Source organism: Procambarus clarkii, chromosome 10 (genome assembly GCF_040958095.1).
Source record: "Procambarus clarkii isolate CNS0578487 chromosome 10, FALCON_Pclarkii_2.0, whole genome shotgun sequence".
Classification (NCBI taxonomy): Eukaryota; Metazoa; Arthropoda; class Malacostraca; order Decapoda; family Cambaridae; genus Procambarus; species Procambarus clarkii.
Window position 1 is genome coordinate 43,700,373 of NC_091159.1, and position 20,638 is coordinate 43,721,010.

At 38.6% G+C, this 20,638-nt stretch overlaps 1 protein-coding gene across 3 annotated transcripts in view; it reads left to right on the forward strand.

Moving 5' to 3' along the window:
• Positions 1–20,638, forward strand: part of LOC123775371 (organic cation transporter protein-like) — a 149,791-nt gene that overhangs the window by 107,443 nt on the left and 21,710 nt on the right. For all 3 annotated transcript variants that reach the window (XM_069321956.1, XM_069321957.1, XM_069321958.1), the window contains 5 exons: positions 7,365–7,575; positions 12,433–12,691; positions 14,861–15,029; positions 15,804–15,936; positions 16,133–16,278. In XM_069321956.1, coding sequence (XP_069178057.1) covers positions 7,365–7,575; positions 12,433–12,691; positions 14,861–15,029; positions 15,804–15,936; positions 16,133–16,278 — 918 coding nt within the window. The remainder of the gene's footprint in view (positions 1–7,364; positions 7,576–12,432; positions 12,692–14,860; positions 15,030–15,803; positions 15,937–16,132; positions 16,279–20,638) is intronic.

The window sequence follows — 20,638 nt, forward strand, 5'->3', positions numbered from 1 at the left end:
TTTTGGGGGTCCAGAGTTCCATATTCATTGTTCTTGAGACTGCTCCGTTGAAGCAGACATTGGCTTCCCTCCCTGTGAGGTAGTCTTCAATCCATTTTATGTCTCCCTTTTACACCATGCATGCAAGCTCTTCCAGGATCGCAATCCCCTGCACTTTATCGAAGGCTCCTTTGATGTCAACAAATACTGAATACTTAACTGTGTCATTAACCAAGTAATTAACTATACAATTTGCTATGCTCCGTCCTTTAACAAATCCATTGATCCCCTCCCCCAGCCTGACTGTTTCGTGCAACAGTTGGTTTAGGATGATCCTTTCAAGCATCTTGCATGGGCATGCCACGAGACTGATAGGTCTGTAATTGCCAGGGCTTCGGTATGGGAATAATTATTGCGAGTTTCCATTGTGCAGGCAACTCTCCACTTAGGAATGATTTATTAAACAGGTGGAGTAGTGAATTCCCAGACACTTCACACAGTGCACCGAGTATGCTGTAGGTGATTCTATCTTCACCAGGTGCAGGTAAAGGTGCGTTTACCTTTTGTCATATCCCCCTTACTTCCTGGGCTGTGATTGGTTGCCCATACTCGTCATCACTAGTCTGTGCTCTTGTTATCTTAATTCTTCTGTCATTTTGTCGCAGGAGCTGTTCCCTGCTTTACGGTCTCGTTTCATGCAGGTCGGCGTTCAATCCCCGACTGTCGAAATGGTTGGGCACCATTCCTTCCCCCTCCCTTCCCCGTCCCATCCCAAATCCTTATCCTGACCCCTTCCAAATGCTATGCAGTCATGGCTTGGTGCTTTCCCCTGATAATTCCTTCCTTCCTTCCCTGCTTATTTCTGCAGAAAGGAAAGAGGAGGATGCTGCATCATTCCACTTGTGTTTTAGTTCCTCAGCCTTATACCCTAGAGGTCTTTGTGAGCCGCAGGCCGGGCTACTGCTCCCATGAGCTATCTAAATTTTTGCCCCACACTTGTCTTGCAAATGTTTCTCTTCCATTGGAGCTAGTAAAGTCAAGTCTTTCCCGCTCTTTAATGTTCTCTTCCCTGGCTACTTGACACAGTTTTAAACAGCTCTTGACTGCTGTCAGTGGGATGTCTCCGGAACTCTTTACTCATGTCTCTTACATTTGCATTGATCATCTGTATGTAATCGTTCTCATGCCATTTTATATTCTTCTGAGAGTTACTTCGCCCAGTCGTACGGCGTGGAACTCTGATGCAACTCTCAATTTGGTTACTAAGGTCATCAAAAAATTTATCAATGTTTTCTGGGATCTCGTATTCCGTGAACCAGTCACTCATCTTGTTTATGAAGTGCGATCTCATATCTGCTCCGAGTGATAGCCTGTTTATTTTATTTTTTGTCTCTTTCCTTCTCTTGCCCATGTCGACGGTGGTAATCAGTGCCCAATGGTCACTACATAAAGTGTGTACAATGTGTGTATTGGCATCCGTGTCCTGTGCATTCAGCAGGAGAGCATAGCCTAATCTTCCTCCTCTGAGGCGAGTTGACTGTTCATCACCCAGGACCCAGAGAATGTTCACTTCCTCTAACATTGAGTGACAGTTTCCGTCCATTGACATTGGGCTGATGACAGTTGGCATCAAAGTGTGGGTGCCTGGCATAAAGGTCACCTCCCAGCAGGGTAGGTTCTTCATTAATGAATTCAGGTAGTGTGTCAAGGTCAAGTTTATTCTGTGGTACATAAAGGTTGACTTTCTAATTTATTCCTACTACAATTTGGGTCAAACCACCCAAATTTCTGTTTGTGTACACATCCACCATTGTATTGGTGTACGCATCCACCATTGTGTTGGTGTACACAGCAACCATTGTGTTGGTGTACACATCCACCATTGTGTTGGTGTACACATGCACCATTGTGTTGGTGTACACATCCACCACTGTGTTGGTGTACACCGCCACTAATGTGTTCATGTAACAGCCACTACTGTATTAATGCACACTGTGTTGATGTACAGTATGGCAGCTCACTCTCGCTACTCGGGGTATTACTCCCTCCTCTCACAGTGCCACTGTTCACTTAAGGGAACAAACCTCAATCACTCACAAGGAAGAGTCCCTCAAAACCGGCTTTGCCCCCGCCGCGAGTAAGCCCGGGTCTTCCATGGGTGTATCCGCAGATCGCTGCCGGCTTGCCCGACATACAAGTTGAAATAGCCTAAGATCGCCAATTTGACCAAAGCTCCACTTAAGGTAGATAAATTTCTCGTTATGTCCAGTGGTACACTTGTTCCAGTCTGCTAATTACTTATTTGTGTTCAGTGTTCAGTCTAGCCCCAGGAAAACATATAGAGGATGAAGGAGTGAAACAAAACATCATGTAAAGAACATGATCCATTTACTGGAATTAAGAGTTCAAAGCTTAAGGCCTAAAAATATCTCGACTGGTTTTATATGGCAACACTCGTCGATGAAAGTCCTCGACAATATGGCAACATCCAACCGCATTTCTAGTCAGAATTTTTTTCACTAGGCTATCATTTCCTTTTAAGTACACACCCACCATTGTGTTGGTGTACACATCAACCATTGTGTCGGTGTGCACAGCCACTACTGTGTCGGTGTACACAGCCACTACTGTGTCGGTGTACACAGCCACTACTGTGTCGATGTGCACAGCCACTACTGTGTCAGTGTACACAGCCACTACTGTGTTGGTGTAAGAAACTCTGCCCATTTGTCTGTGCCTAGTCCGGGAATCGAACCCGGGCCACAGGATTACGAGTCCGCGCTATCCACTCAGCTACCAGACCCCACTATGTCGGTGTACACAGCCACCTACCACTGTGATTGTGTATATAGCCATTACTGTGTTAGTGCACACACACATCTGCCATTTTCTCGGTGAACACAGTGCAAGAATATGTGTAGGAATGTACCTCTAGGAAAAAACTGCAAGATAGTGAGATCATGCACTCCTTGACCACCCGCCCACGAGTTCTGGGAAGAGACGTCCGGTCCCTTTGCACCCACCCGTTGCCTAATATTCTGGTTGTTGTTTTAGATTCAGTTACTCGGAACAAAAAGTTTCAGGCAGCACGGAATATGGTGAGCCCGTCGTACTTCCCTGGCACAGGAAATGTGCGAGGTTCCGTGGAGAATCTTAAGCCAACAGACTGTTGTTCCCCCCGCACACTGTTGTTGGCTGTGACCTGATCTCTGCTGCTCCCTGTTGCTTGATGCAAGTCGGCGTTCAATATATGAACATCCAAGTGGTTGGGCACCATTCCTTCCCCCGTCCCATCCTAAATCCTTATCTTGACCTCTTCCCAGTGCTATATAGTTGTAATGGCTTGGCGCTTTCTCCTGATAGTTCCCTTCACTTCCTTCTTGCAATCTCAGTCTTCCATTAAGGCCTCATCTTACTCTCATAAATTATATTGTCAGGATGTCAATCTAGCTAGCGAGCGTGTCAGAACCTTATTAAGACCAAAGTCTTCCCGAAGGACACTAGGAAGGAGCAATAATAGCTTAAGTAAATTTAACAATATTTACTGAATTTACTAATACCATGCTGAACTGACCAAAACCACAAAATTATGTTTCACAATAATGACTGATTTATGAGATCTGTTTTAATATTAATTTTCCACAGCCTCTTCCAGCTTGACTTCTGGTAGTTCTGGTAATCTATACAGTTCGTTTTTCACACTCATTGGAAGTGTGAAAAACGTTTTTTTTTTTTTTTTTTTTTTTTTTAGAAATAACTCAAAAAGCCTCTTGCTGCGGCTCAGCAACGCGCGCACGCATTGTTGTTGTTCTTAAAGATTCGTTACTTGGAACAAAAGATTCCAAGTAACACGGGCTATGGTAAGCCCGTAGATAGTTATGCGCACGCATTGCTGAGTCACAGCAACGTGTGCCGTGGTACAGCTAAGGTATGTATGTATGTATGTATGTGTGTGTATATATATATATATATATATATATATATATATATATATATATATATATATATATATATATATATATATATATATATATATATATATATATATATTGTTATATAAGTGTGTGACCTTAAAAGATTCATTGAAGGTTGTAACAGAACCAATGAGCACCACACCAGAAACAAATACCTTTTTGATATTCCAAGAGTATGACTTAATCAAACTAGAAATGCTCTACAAATCAAGGGACCCAGAATGTGGAATGACCTTCCCAATCATGTTAAAGACTATCTCTCTCAACCAGTTTATGATAAAAACTAAGCACTACCTAATTAACTCCCTGTAACCTACCTTATCCCTATAATGTCAACCCATGTCTGCTATTTTTAAACAATGCTGTTTGTCGACCAAATTGTATTTTTTGCTGTTTTTCTGCCATGTTCCCCCTTTTTTATTTTTATATTTTCCCAACACATTTTATACTTTAATCTCAATTAGTATTAAGTTTTAGTCTTTAGTGTTTTTCCTGCCCGAAACTCTTTGCGAAATAGTGTATCACCTCTTGTATGTATGTACTTTACCTGAATAAACATTTGATTTTTTTTTTTTTAATTTTACCCACCAGGAGACTCAAACCCTAGCCAGCACAGATGCTTCAGAGCAACCGGCTTAGCTGGTACGCGTTTGACTCACTACACCAAACTCAGACCCTTAAAAGGCCGTCTCCCATATTAACAGGGACTTGATGAAAAACGTGAGTGACCTCTCACTAGCTCAGGTGCCCTTGGATGGTAGGGATATTTGGGGGGGGGGGGGGTAAAATACCCCGAAATTTCCATCCCTTTTAAGGGTCTGAGTTTGGTGTAGTGGTTTATATATATATATATATATATATATATATATATATATATATATATATATATATATATATATATTATATATAGGGGGGTACCACCTCTGGTGCAATTATAGGGACCCACAGCCTCAGAGAAGGGAACACAGAGCATTCAGGGAAAAACTTGCCATTTAACTCTGAATACGTAAGAGTGTTCGCCTCTACCACCCCCCCCCCCTTTTTTATGGTGTACACTTTATTATGCAAGGTTATACAGTTACATATCTGATTTATATATCAGATTATCTGATTACATATTTATTTTATTATAATATATATATATATATATATATATATATATATATATATATATATATATATATATATATATATATATATATATATATATATATATATATATATATATGTATGTGTGTGTGAGACTCATTACTAAACTGGCATAAATATCTTACATTGCGTCATTTGCGTGCAATCACTCATAAATCTAACCAACGAACAATGCAATATATCAAGATAATTATATGGGTTCATTAAATGTAAGGATTATTGATAAATTATAATGACTATGGAGTACAAAAACAAAATCCGCCTGCAATATATGGAGTTCCTGTTAGTATCTAGGAACAAGACAAGAGTTCCTGTGCTACTAGGACTGGTATTCCCTCATGTGCTTGTAAGGTATCATTGGAAATAACTTAACAAGCCTATCTCTACTACACCATAATTGTCGCTTGAAAGCTAACGTGACACTAATCCCTCTACAGTATATCAATGAGAAATATATATATATATATATATATATATATATATATATATATATATATATATATATATATATATATATATATATATATATATATATATATGTATATATATATCAATGAGAAAATCAACTGGAGCAATGAGGTGACTGAAGTGAGTTTCATTATGTTATGTGTAAGAATTATTAAAACTGAGGAGAAGTACTCATAAAGTTCAGTTTAACAAATAATATTTAATAATATGTCTTATAGATTTAATCAGAGGACGAAATAACGTAGAGTTTATTTTATTATTTTAGGTTGTTGATGTTGTTGTAGATTTAGCTACTGGGAACAAAAATTTCCAAGTAGCAGGCGCTATTGTTGGAAATGTTGAAATCAACAACAAGTGTCGTGTTGATGACACTTGTGTTGATGACACTTGTGTTGATGACACTTGTGTTGGTGACACTTGTGTTGGTGACACTTGTGTTGGTGACACTTGTGTTGGTGACACTTGTGTTGGTGACACTAGTGTTGGGGACACTTGCGTTGTGGACACTTGCGTTGTGGACACTTGCGTTGTGGACACTTGTGTTGGTGACACTTGTGTTGGTGGCACTTGTGTTGATGGCACTTGTGTTGGTGACACTTGTGTTGGTGACACTTGTGTTGGGGACATTTGTGTTGGTGGCACTTGTGTTGATGGCACTTGTGTTGGTGACACTTGTGTTGGTGACACTTGTGTTGGTGGCACTTGTGTTGGTGACACTTGTGTTGGGGACACTTGTGTTGGGGACACTTGTGTTGGTGACACTTGTGTTGGTGACACTTGTGTTGGGGACACTTGTGTTAGGGACACTTGTGTTGGTGACACTTGTGTTGGGGACACTTGTGTTGGTGACACTTGTGTTGATGACACTTGTGTTGGTGACACTTGTGTTGGTGACACTTGTGTTGGGGACACTTGTGTTGGTGACACTTGTGTTGGTGGCACTTGTGTTGATGGCACTTGTGTTGGTGACACTTGTGTTGGTGACACTTGTGTTCGTGACACTTGTGTTGGGGACACTTGTGTTGGGGACACTTGTGTTGGTGACACTTGTGTTGGTGACACTTGTGTTGGTGACACTTGTGTTGGGGACACTTGTGTTGATGGCACTTGTGTTGGTGACACTTGTGTTGGTGACACTTGTGTTGGTGGCACTTGTGTTGGTGACACTTGTGTTGGGGACACTTGTGTTGGGGACACTTGTGTTGGTGACACTTGTGTTGGTGACACTTGTGTTGGGGACACTTGTGTTGGGGACACTTGTGTTGGTGACACTTGTGTTGGGGACACTTGTGTTGGGGACACTTGTGTTGGGGACACTTGTGTTGGGGACACTTGTGTTGGTGACACTTGTGTTGGGGACACTTGTGTTGGGGACACTTGTGTTGATGGCACTTGTGTTGGTGACACTTGTGTTGGTGACACTTGTGTTGGTGGCACTTGTGTTGGTGACACTTGTGTTGGGGACACTTGTGTTGGGGACACTTGTGTTGGTGACACTTGTGTTGGTGACACTTGTGTTGGGGACACTTGTGTTGGGGACACTTGTGTTGGTGACACTTGTGTTGGGGACACTTGTGTTGGGGACACTTGTGTTGGTGACACTTGTGTTGGTGACACTTGTGTTGGTGACACTTGTGTTGGTGACACTTGTGTTGTGCACACTGGCGTTGTGGACACTTATGAGGAATGTAAACTGGCACTGAAATACTAAATTAATAATTACATAATATTACAGTAAATTACACAATATTCCTCCATCTGTTGACACAAACCTAACACCTAATTTCTCCTCAGATGCGCGGTACCGACCTGTGATGGGAACACCACGGGCTTCAACGAGTCCTATGTTGAGTGGGCCATTCCCGAGGGCGACCAGTGCCACGTCAGGTCACTCCTCAACGACACCACCGACCACTGTGCAGAAGACGCATTTAGCAACTCGACGGTGCCTTGCTCGGAGTGGGTTTATGACACCTCGCTCTTCACCTCTACCACCGTCAGTGAGGTCTGTGCCTATGCCATGCTCTCTCTCTCTCATACCTTGCATTATTAATTATTTTTATAATTATAATATATTCACAATTATGATATACCTTTCATTCAACACAATATCTCACTATGGTCATTTCATACATTATTTCTCTATGAATATTACTGGAATTATAAAAATAATTGCATTTTTCCCCGAATGGCATGTTTACTCATCCTGTAAGTTAACTGCTTACAGGATGTCTTACTGTACTGCTTACAGTATTACAACAATACTGCCCCACACAGGGGCAGGGTTACACATTTTTTTTTTTTTTAGATATATACAAGAGTTGTTACATTCTTGTACAGCCAGTAGTACGCGTAGCGTTTCGGGCAGGTCCCTGGAATACGATCCCCGCCGTTAAGAATCGTTTTTTCATCCAAGTACACATTTTACTGTTGCTTTAAACAGAGGCTACAGTTAAGGATTTGCGCCCAGTAAATCCTCCCCGGCCAGGATACGAACCCATGACATAGCCTCGCGGAACGCCAGGCGAGTGTCTTTAACACTACACCACGGAGACTGTTCACTCACATTCTGAGTGAACTAAGCACCACAGGAATTCAGAACCCTTTCCTCCATTTTATGAGCTGTGGACACAGCTCATAAAACGGAGGAAAGGGTCCTGAAAGATATTGTTAATAGGAACGTTATCCTTACAGACAAAAATCAGAAGATACAATTGACGATTTACAATAAAACAAAAAAACGGCCAACCTACTCATGAAAAACTCTCCAGACACAAAGCAGAACGCTTTAAAAGAGACCAACGTCGTCTGTGCCTTTAAATGCCCACTTGGGGACTGTAAGCCCCAAAGAACTCAGTATATAAGCAAGACGACAACATCTCTTTCCAGGCGATTAACAATGCATAAGCAACAGGGCTGCATTAAGGAACATATAATCTCTTCCCACAACCAATCACCAGAGAAGTCTTAACAAATAACACAGAAATCATCGATAGATACAGCGATAGTAGGCGGCTTGACATCTGCGAGGCACTACACATCAAGAAGTCAACAACAGCAATCAACAGCCAATTAATGCACAACTATATTCTACCCACTTCAAGACTCCGTACCAATATAGAAGCATCAAGAGGAAATATGGGCCAATAGGCCCTTTGCAGTTACTTCCATTCTTCCCTTTCATCTATACCCATTGAACCGTGTTCTGTCTTGTGTTGAAAGTTTGTTCACCTCATCCAAAACTATTGTAACATATCACCTCACCCAAATGCTAGTATATAAGAAAAAAGCTGTTTAAATATTAGTATAGTAAAACTCTGTTTAGTGTTTGCAGGTTATAGTTGTGTGTGTGTAAACTAAAGTCTTGATAATTATCAAGAAACTAACAACATTATATGGAGGACCTATGGCAATTCCACGACCAAGAGATGGCTTCCTGAACCTTGCAGGAATTAACCTCACTGAGGACCAAGTCACTCTCCTAAATCTGGGCATAAACTGTCATGTTATGTCCAGACCGAGTGAGATGGCCCGGAAAGTAGAGTTGGAAATTCTGTTGGACGACATATTCGACCTCGAGACACAAAAGAAGGTCACTACCAAAGATACCTTACAAGCAGAACTTATTGCAGAAGGAGGAAAGAATCGAGGCAATTACAGAAGCACCATACTGTCCCCCGAGCTTAAAGCGGCAGCTAAAAGCCTTCGTGAGAACAAGGAGATAGTTGTCAGGAGAGGTGACAAGTCGCCAATATATGTCATTCTTAAAAAAGACGAATATCTGGCGAAAATGAACATCATACTCTCTGACCAAACTAAGTTCCAAAGGGTAACGAAGGACACTACAGCCGAATTAAAAACAAAGGTCAACAAACTGATCGAAACTGTGAACGCCAAGAAATCCGGACTCCACCTGCCAAAGATCATTGGGGAATATAAACCTGGATATGCGTATGGAAATGTCAAGACACACAAGCCTGGAAACCCACTTCGGCCAATCATTAGCCAGATACCCACACCCACGTACAGACTGGCGAAGCGACTCAACGGCCTGCTGACTCCTTATGTTCCTTGCGCCTTCAGCCTGAAGTCTCCAAAGGAATTTGTTGACTTACTGCGGGGCACACGGGCCACAGGGATAAGAGCCTCGTTGGACGTAGAATCGCTGTTTACCAACGTACCTGTGGACGAGACAATCGGAATGATAGCCGACAGAGTGTATCGTGATCCAGCCTGTACTCCTCTTGACATACCAGAAAATATTTTGAGGAAACTACTCCAAGCTTGTACTGAAGAGGCACCCTTCTTGAGCCCGGATGGGCACATGTATAAGCAAGTAGATGGGGTCGCCATGGGTTCTCCCCTAGGTGTCCTGTTTGCAAACTTCTACATGGGTACCATCGAGCAAAAAGTCTTAGTCGACATGAACTTGAAACCGGCCATATACTGCAGGTATGTTGATGACATTTTTACACAGGTACCTGATGTCAGACATCTGCAGGAGCTGAAGGAGGCATTTGAGCAGAGTTCCGTGCTGCGTTTCACTTACGAGATGGAAAAGGATGGGAAGCTGCCCTTTCTAGATGTAACAGTCATGGAAAAGAGCGGAGGTTTCCACACTGCAGTCTACACTAAGGAAACGAACATAGGAATGTGCCTAAATGCCAACAGCGACTGCCCAGACAGGTACAAGAGGAGTGTTGTTAACGCATATGTCGACCGTGCTCTCAGCCACAGCTCAGAATGGAAGCAAGTCGACGAAGAACTCTGTAGGGTAAGGCAGGTCCTAGTCAACAACGGCTTCTCCAATGGTTTCGTCGAAGACATCATAAGAAGGAAAGTGAAAAGCCATGCAACCTCTGAAGAGACACCTAACAACACCTATACCCCCTATTAGACTATTTTACAGGAACTTCTTTTCCACAGCTCATAAAACGGAGGAAAGGGTCCTGAAAGATATTGTTAATAGAAACGTTATCCCTACAGACAAAAATCAGAGGATACAACTGACGATTTACTATAAAACCAGAAAAATGGCCAGCCTACTCATGAGAAACTCTCCAGACACAAAACAGAACGCTTTAAAAGAGACTAACGTCGTCTATGCCTTCAAATGCCCTCTTGGGGACTGTAAGCTCCAAAAAAACCCAGTATATAGGCAAGACAACAACATCTCTTTCTAGGCGTTTAACGATGCATAAGCAACAGGGCTCCATTAAGGAACATAAAATCTCTTCCCACAACCAAACCATCGCCAGAGAAATCGTAGTAAACAACACAGAAATCATCGATAGATAAAGCGATAGCAGGCGCCTTGACGTTTGCGAGGCACTACACATCAAGAAGTCAACACCAGCAATCAACAGCCAATTATTGCACAACTATATTCTACCCACCTCAAGACTCCGCTCCAATATAGAAGCATCAAGAAATATGGACCAATAGGCTTTCTACAAACACTTCTATTCAATACCCATTGTTTCGTGTTCTGTCTTGTGTTGATGAAATTAATACCCTATTAATGCCACCCCTTGTTCTGTCTTGTGTTGATGAAATTAATACCCTATTAATGCCACCTCTTGTTCTGTCTTGTGTTGATTAATGCCACATCACCCCTTCCACCTCACTCAAATGTAGATATAAAATCGGAGATGCGTAAGTTCTATTCAGTTGTGTATTTGTAAACTAAAGTCTTTGAAAATGTTATAAGTTTTACGAAACGCGCTCGTGTCGCGTCAGACTAGAAATAAAAATGAATTTTGGAGAATTGATTTTTGATTTACCTCCAACAGTGAAAAGAAATGTACGAAAGATTGAGAAAATTCCTGTTAGAATTATTAATCTTACTTTTTCGGTCATATTTAATAATATATGTCTACAGGAAAGACTGCTACCAAAATACTGTATACTAATATATATATATATATATATATATATATATATATATATATATATCGTACCTAGTAGCCAGAACGCACTTCTCAGCCTACTATGCAAGGCCCGATTTGTCTAATAAGCCAAGTTTTCATGAATTAATTGTTTTTCGACTACCTAACCTACCTAACCTAACCTAACCTAACTTTTTCGGCTACCTAACCAAACCTAACCAATAAAGATAGGTTAGGTTAGGTTAGGTAGGGTTGGTTAGGTTCGGTCATATATCTACGTTAATTTTAACTCCAATAAAAAAAAATTGACCTCATACATAATGAAATGGGTAGCTTTATCATTTCATAAGAAAAAAATTTGAAAAAATATATTAATTCAGGAAAACTTGGCTTATTAGGCAAATCGGGCCTTGAATAGTAGGCCAAAAAGTGAGTTCTGGCTACTAGGTACGACATATATATATATATATATATATATATATATATATATATATATATATATATATATTATGTGAATGAATGAATATATGTTGAGAACTTTAACTTCATATTTTTGTATGAACAGTATTTTAAACTTTGAGACAGATTTAAAAATTCAGTTTCTGTCTGATTCTCACAATTTGTACATATTACCTGTATATACAAAGTTTTTAGTCCTAAGGTTTCCTCCCCATCAATTATTCATAAACCCATAACTTTTGGAGCTTTAAATCTTTGTGTCTAAATTTTGTGCATATTTGGAAGGCCACATTGACTATTTTGTTTTTACAATAAACTATACAATTCTTCTGGGGGTGGAGGCCCGGTCAAGGAACGGGCCGTGGGGACACTAAGCCCCGAAATCATCTCAAGATAACCTCAGGATATGGAGAACTTTGTTATTGTGATAATGTCAACTTTTGGTGATGCTTGTTATTGTGGCAAACTTAACTTATGGTGAACTTTGTTATTAAGTATTTTGTACTCACTTGCAGTTTGAGCTGACGTGTGACAAAGCTTGGCTGGGTCCACTTGCTGGCTCAATGTACATGGTGGGCATGCTGGTCGGCGCCATCACCATAGGCGATGTAGCTGATCGCTTTGGCAGAAAAATTGGCATATTGATCTCTGTGCTGCTCCTTGGAGGTGGAGGGATACTGAGCGCTGTGTCGCCCAACTACATCATGTTCCTCTTGATGCGGCTCTTCACGGGTGCTGGAGGAGTGGGTCTCTTCCAGGTCACCTTTGTGTTGGGTCAGTACTCTCCTCATTATCCTACCCTTCATATCTCCATGAGTAACCACTACTATTATCTTTTCTCCCTTAGTGACAATTTATAACATAAATAATGTCCTGCATATTCCATATCATGTATACATAAATTAAGCTATCAATAAAGTACCACTTATTAATTCTCAATAATAATTGCTAATTGTTAATAATATTAATACATTTTTGCATAACAATAATTATCAATCACAAAAAAATTATATTTATGAATAACAATGATCATTTCTCAGTAACACATCCTGTATCATTTAGTGTTAAGTTTTACGGCTCATTATATTATCAATAAGACAGGTGAATTAGTGGTTAGTAAGACACAACTTGCCACAGACAACAGACTCAATACCAGCAGGACAATATACACACACACAGTATAACAGTGTTCAAGCTACAGCACTAGCCCTTCAGCGACTAGACACAATATCCTGAGTTTGAATTGTTCTTTATAATACTGCACCCTGTACTAACTATAACACCCTGTACTAACTATTTCACCCTGTACTTCCTATAGCACACAGTACTAACTTTAGGACCCCTGTACTAGCTGTAGCACTCTGTACTAACTATAGCACCCTTTATTAACTATAACACCCTGTACTAGCTATATCATCCTGTATTAACTATAACATCCTGTACTAACTATAACACCATGTACTAACTATAGCACCCTGTACAAAATGTAGCATCATGTACTAACTATAGCACCCTGTATTAACTATAATGCCCTGTATTAATTATAACGCCCTGTATTAACTATAACACCACGTACCAACTATGACACAATATGCTAATTATATCACCCTGTACTAACTACAACACCCTGTATTAGCTATAGCACTTGTACTACGGCACACTGTACTAACTATAGCACCCTGTACTTAATGGAACTCCATGTACTAACTACAATATAGCACCCTGTACTAACTATAGCACCCTATACAAATTATAGCACACTGTACTAACTATAGCACACTGTATTACCTATAGCACCCAATATTAACTATAGCATTCTGTACTCACTATAGCACCCTGTACTAACTATAGCACCCTGTACTAACTATAGCACCCTGTACTAACTATAGTACCCTGTACTAACTATAGCACCCTGTAATAACTATAGCACCCTGTATTAACTATTGCACATGTACTTTCTATAGCACACTGTACTAACTATGGCATCCTGTATTAACTATAACATCCTATATTAACTATAACACCCTGTAATTTCTATAGCACATTGTACAAACTATAGCACCCTATAATTCCTATAGTACCCTGTACTTCCTATAGCACATTGTACTAGCTATAGCACTATATGTTGAGTGTAAACTGATGTTGCTTTATCGTTGCTCTCAAATGTCAAGGCCATTGGGTGCTTATCAACTGGGTGCCAAGTCATGTGGGAATAATAGGAAATGACATTGCAGATGATGCTGCAAAACTTGCAACTAAGAAAAGAAATGTAGACATTTACATACCACAGAGTCTATCACAGATTATTTAAGTAATAGAGCAATGCAAGAGATGTACAGTGACCACAACACAGCAGTTGCAACATCAGGATCTGAGGGTTGGTACAAGAATTCGACCCACTACGAACCATTTATTTTGATGAAAGGAAGCAGTAGAACAACAGAAGTACATTTACATTGCATCAATCTTGGATACCCATGTGCATGGGAAATAGGCTAACAGGTTCCAGATGAGATGAGTACCTCATCAGTTCCAGATGAGGTACCATGCAGATGAGGGGAAATGTCGGCACTGTGGAGAAATGCCCGACAGACCTCTGGAACATTATCTAACACAGTGCCCAGTTACAAACCCAATAAGATTTAAATTTAGATTCAACAGAGCAGAAGTTGTTAAACACATGGAGCAAAATCTTACTGAAGCGACTATACGAGTCATAAATACTCATACACCGCCTAAGTAAAACAGAAACAAGTAACACTTAGTGAGCCAGCCAGAGGCTTAGGGCCTATGCAGGAATATTCCTGCAAAAAAAAAATAATAATAATAATACAATAATGTACATTGCCTAAAATAAATAATTGTAAAGTGTTTCCATAGTAGTTCAAATGACAGAAATTCTTACAATATTCTTGGTTTAATTAGTGTTTCCCAATATGTCAGCTGTTGAGTTCGTCGGGGCCAGGTACCGGACGTTCTGTGGCATCATCATTGAGATACCGTTTGCTCTGGGGGAAGCCATGACCGGGGTGCTGGCCATCTTCATCAGGGACTGGCGCTGGCTTCAGGTCGCCGTTACTGCTCCAGCTTTTCTGCTCATCTCTTACATGTGGTTTGTACTGTTTCTTTATCTATATATGCGTACTTATGAACACATAATAAATATTCAGGTGTGACATGCATATAGAAGCATGAATACCAGTGTTTCCTCATCTTGATGCAAAATACAGATGTGTTGACTTGGGAAACACTCAGCAGATATTCATTAAAGAATCATTAGAATGAGTGTACAGTATTCTTAATTTGGTGAGAAATCATTTAATGGGGAATCTTGCATTCTTAATCATACTTCCATTTAAAAATATATAGATTAATTCAATTGAAGACTCTAATATAGAAGTGAGATCTTGCAGCCTTATGTCTCCCTTTCTAGTCTGGAAGTAGTTCTCTCAGATCCTGGTACATTTGCTGTTATTTATTACATTGTAAATGTAATGTTCATACTTCACTAAAGGATAAGACATTCTTACTTGACTGAAGGATGAGATATTCTCACTTGACTGAAGAATAAGATACAGTATTCTCACTTGGCTGAAGAATAAGATACAGTATTCTCACTTGACTGAAGACTAAGATATTTTTACTCGACTGAAGAATAATATTCTTACTTAGCTAAAGGATAATATATCCTTACTTGAATAAAGGATAAGATATTCTTAGCTAACTGAAGAGTAAGATTTTTTTAATTAGCTGAAGGATAACTATTCTTACCTCACTGAAGAAGAATATGTTACGTACTTGACTAAAGGAAAAGACAATCTTATGTGACTAAATGATAGAAAATTCTTTTACATTACTTTGTTCTAACATAGCTGTATTGTGGCAGGTTGATGCCCGAAAGTGTGCGCTGGCTGGTTGCTCAGGGCCGCAAGGACGATGCTGTCAAGATCATCGAGAGAGCTGCAAAGTTCAATGGTGTTGAGGTTCCTAAACATCTCTTGCAAGATCAAAATATGGAGGTAATCTGCCTTAAATGACTCTTTTATTGGATTATGACTTTCACCTTAGGGGAGAGCAATTATTGAGACTATAATTTTGTCTTGCTTTATTGATATATCAAACAATTTCGTTAGTTAGCAAATTTTACATGAAATTGGCACTAAATATTTAACATCATTTATATTAATCATAAATCATTGTTATATTTCCTGACAGATTCCAACAGTTGATAGGACTCTGGGTGATAGCAAAGTTGAGCTAGTGAAGGATGCTCAGCTGAACACTAAGGTGAAGAGAACAGTTCTTGACCTTCTGAAGACTCCTAATATGAGGAAACGATCCATCAATATGTTTTTCTGTTGGTGAGTATTATATGATATGTTGGAAGTTACAGGAATATACATTCTCATGAGGCATCACAATATGCAGAAATCGTTTCCATGTACATACAGTATTATTTAACCATTTATGAATGGTATTGTAAACCCCTAATTAATCCCTCAGTACTTATATATATATATATATATATATATATATATATATATATATATATATATATATATATATATATATATATATAAATTATTCAGTATATATCAGTATATATACTGTATTATCATTATTATTAAAATAATATATAATCTCAATATAACTCCAGAATATGGGCTCTGGGGGCTTCCTGTGTTGTGTGCATTTGTCTGTCTGTCTATCTTTCTCTCCACCCATCTATCTATTCACGTATCCACCCATCTATCTATTCACCGATCCATCCAGCTGTCCATCTAGCTATCTATCCATCTATTTCTCCATCTTTCCATCCATTGAAACATTCATCTATCTTCTATATATCTATCCATTTATCTATTCATATATCTATCCATCCAGCTACCCATATATTTATATTGGATATCCAACTATCCATCTATCCATCAATCTATCCATCCATCTTTCCATCCATCTTTCCATGCATCTGTCCATACATCTATCTATCCATCCTTCCATTTATCCATTCAGCTACACATCTATCATTCCATCTATCTATCAATTGGACCCCCTCCCCATTTATCCATCTATCCATCCATCTAATTACCTATTCATCCATATATCCATCTATCTATATATCCATCCATCTTTATATATATATCCATCCATATATATATATATATATATATATATATATATATATATATATATATATATATATATATAATATATATATATATAATATATATATAATATATATATATAATTATATATATATATATATATATATATGTCGTACCTAGTAGCCAGAACTCACTTCTCAGCCTACTATTCAAGGCCCGATTTGCCTAATAAGCCAAGTTTTCCTGAATTAATATATTTACTATAATTTTTTTCTTATGAAATGATAAAGCAACCCTTTTCTCTATGTATGAGGTCAATTTTTTTTTATTGGAGTTAAAATTAACGTAGATATATGACCGAACCTAACCAACCCTACCTAACCTAACCTAACCTATATTTATAGGTAAGGTTAGGTTAGGTAGCCAAAAAAAGCTAGGTTAGGTTAGGTTAGGTAGGTTAGGTAGACGAAAAAACATTAATTCATGAAAACTTGGCTTATTAGGCAAATCGGGCCTTGAATAGTAGGCTGAGAAGTGCGTTCTGGCTATTAGGTACGACATATATATATATGTCGTACCTAGTAGCCAGAACTCACTTTTTGGCCTACTATTCAAGGCCCGATTTGCCTAATAAGCCAAGTTTTCCTGAATTAATATATTTTTTCTAATTTTTTTCTTATGAAATGATAAAGCTACCCATTTCATTATGTATGAGGTCAATTTTTTTTTATTGGAGTTAAAATTAACGTAGATATATGACCGAACCTAACCAACCCTACCTAACCTAACCTAACCTATCTTTATAGGTTAGGTTTGGTTAGGTAGCCGAAAAAGTTAGGTTAGGTTAGGTTAGGTAGGTTAGGTAGTCGAAAAACAATTAATTCATGAAAACTTGGCTTATTAGGCAAATCGGGCCCTGAATAGTAGGCCAAAAAGTGAGTTCTGGCTACTAGGTACGACATATATATATATATGTCGTACCTAGTAGCCAGAACTCACTTCTCAGCCTACTATTCAAGGCCCGATTTGCCTAATAAGCCAAGTTTTCCTGAATTAATATATTTACTATAATTTTTTTCTTATGAAATGATAAAGCAACCCTTTTCTCTAAGTATGAGGTCAATTTTTTTTTATTGGAGTTAAAATTAACGTAGATATATGACCGAACCTAACCAACCCTACCTAACCTAACCTAATCTATATTTATAGGTAAGGTTAGGTTAGGTAGCCAAAAAAAGCTAGGTTAGGTTAGGTTAGGTAGGTTAGGTACACGAAAAAACATTAATTCATGAAAACTTGGCTTATTAGGCAAATCGGGCCTTGAATAGTAGGCTGAGAAGTGCGTTCTGGCTATTAGGTACGACATATATATATATATATATATATATATATATATATATATATAACAAACATATAGTCCTGTTTATAGTCTGACTGACTATATATAGTCAGTTGCATATAGTCCTGGGGACCATTCAGGCTTGTTCATATATATATATATATATATATATATATATATGTCGTACCTAGTAGCCAGAATGCACTTCTGGGCCTACTATGCAAGGCCCGATTTGCCTAATAAGCCAAGTTTTCCTAAATTATTATATTTTCTCAAATTTTTTTCTTATGAAATGATAAAGCTACCCATTTCATTATGTATGAGGTCAATTTTTTTTTATTGGAGTTAAAATTAACGTAGATATATGACCGAACCTAACCAACGCTACCTAACCTAACCTAACCTATCTCTGTAGGTTAGGTTCGGTTAGGTAGCCGAAAAAGTTAGGTTAGGTTAGGTTAGGTAGGTTAGGTAGTCGAAAAACAATTAATTCATGAAAACTTGGCTTATTAGGCAAATTAAGCCTTGCATAGTAGGCTGAGAAGTGCGTTCTGGCTACTAGGTACGACATATATATATATATATATATATATATATATATATATATATATATATATATATATATATATATATATATATATATATATATATATATATATAATATCCCTCTGTCTATCCATCTATACATCTATCTGTCCATTTATCCACTTATCTGTTCATTTATCTATCCATCTATATTAATCTGTCCAACCATCCATCTATCCATTCATCCCTCCATTCATTCCTCTCTCAGTCTGTATAGTATATTTATCTATATATCTATTCATCTATCTACCCATCCATTCATCTGGTAATCCATATAATTATCAGTATATCTTTTTTATCCATCCATCTATCAGTCTATCTCTTCTATCCATCCATCTACTCGTCTATTCTTCTATCTATCCATCTATCCATCTATATAGCATTGATTGATCGATCTATCTATTCATCTATTCATCTATCTATCCATCTGTCCATCTATCTATCTAACATTTATCTATCCATCTCTCCATGCATCTGTATATCTATCCAGCCAACTATTCATCCATCCATCTATCGCTCAAGCCATATATGTCTCTGCCAATCCATCCATTTATCCATCTATCATGTATCTATATCTATCCAATCTTGTATCCATCCATCAGTCTATTGATCTATCCATCCATTCGTCGATCAATCTATCGATCTATCCATCCATCCACCGATCAAGCGATCTATCCACCCATCCATTGATCTATTAATCTATCCAGCTCTTTCTCCCTCTCACCATCCAACTAACTATCCATCCATCCATCTATCTAGATATCCATCATTCTATACATATCACTGTTCAATCTATCCATCAATCTATTCATCTATCTGTCCATCCATTTAAACATCCGTCTACATATCTATCCATTCATGTATCCATCCATTCATCCATCAATTTCCACATCTGCCCATCCATCTATTTCCCCATGAATTTCCCTATCTATCCATCCATCAATTTACCCATCCATCCATCCATCAATTTCCCTATCTATCCATCCATCAATCTATCTATTCATCTATTTTTCTATCCATCTATCCATATTTTTATCTATCATATATCTATCAAACTATCCATCCATCCATCTATCTGTCCCTCTATATCTATATCCCTCCAGCTATATATGCATTTATACATCCATTTATACATTTGTGCATCTATATACCCATTAATCCATTAATCCATTAATCCATATATCCATCTACCTATACAAGCATCTATATATCTATACCTATCTATCTCCTATCTATCTATCTATATCTACTCATACATTTATCTATCCATCTATCTATTCATCCATCTATTAACCCATCTATTCATCTATCTATTCATCTATTTGACCATCTATCTATCCATCCATTGATCAATCTATTCACCCTTCCATCCATCTATTAGTTTATCCATGCACCTATATATATATATATATTTTTTTTTTGGAGATATATACAAGAATTGTTACATTCTTGTACAGCCACTAGTACGCGTAGTGTTTCGGGCAAGTCCTTAATCCTACGGTCCCTGGAATACGATCCCCTGCCGCGAAGAATCGTTTTTTCATCCAAGTACACATTTTACTGTTGCGTTAAACAGAGGCTACAGTTAAGGAATTGCGCCCAGTAAATCCTCCCCGGCCAGGATACGAACCCATGACATAGCGCTCGCGGAACGCCAGGCGAGTGTCTTACCACTACACCACGGAGACTGTA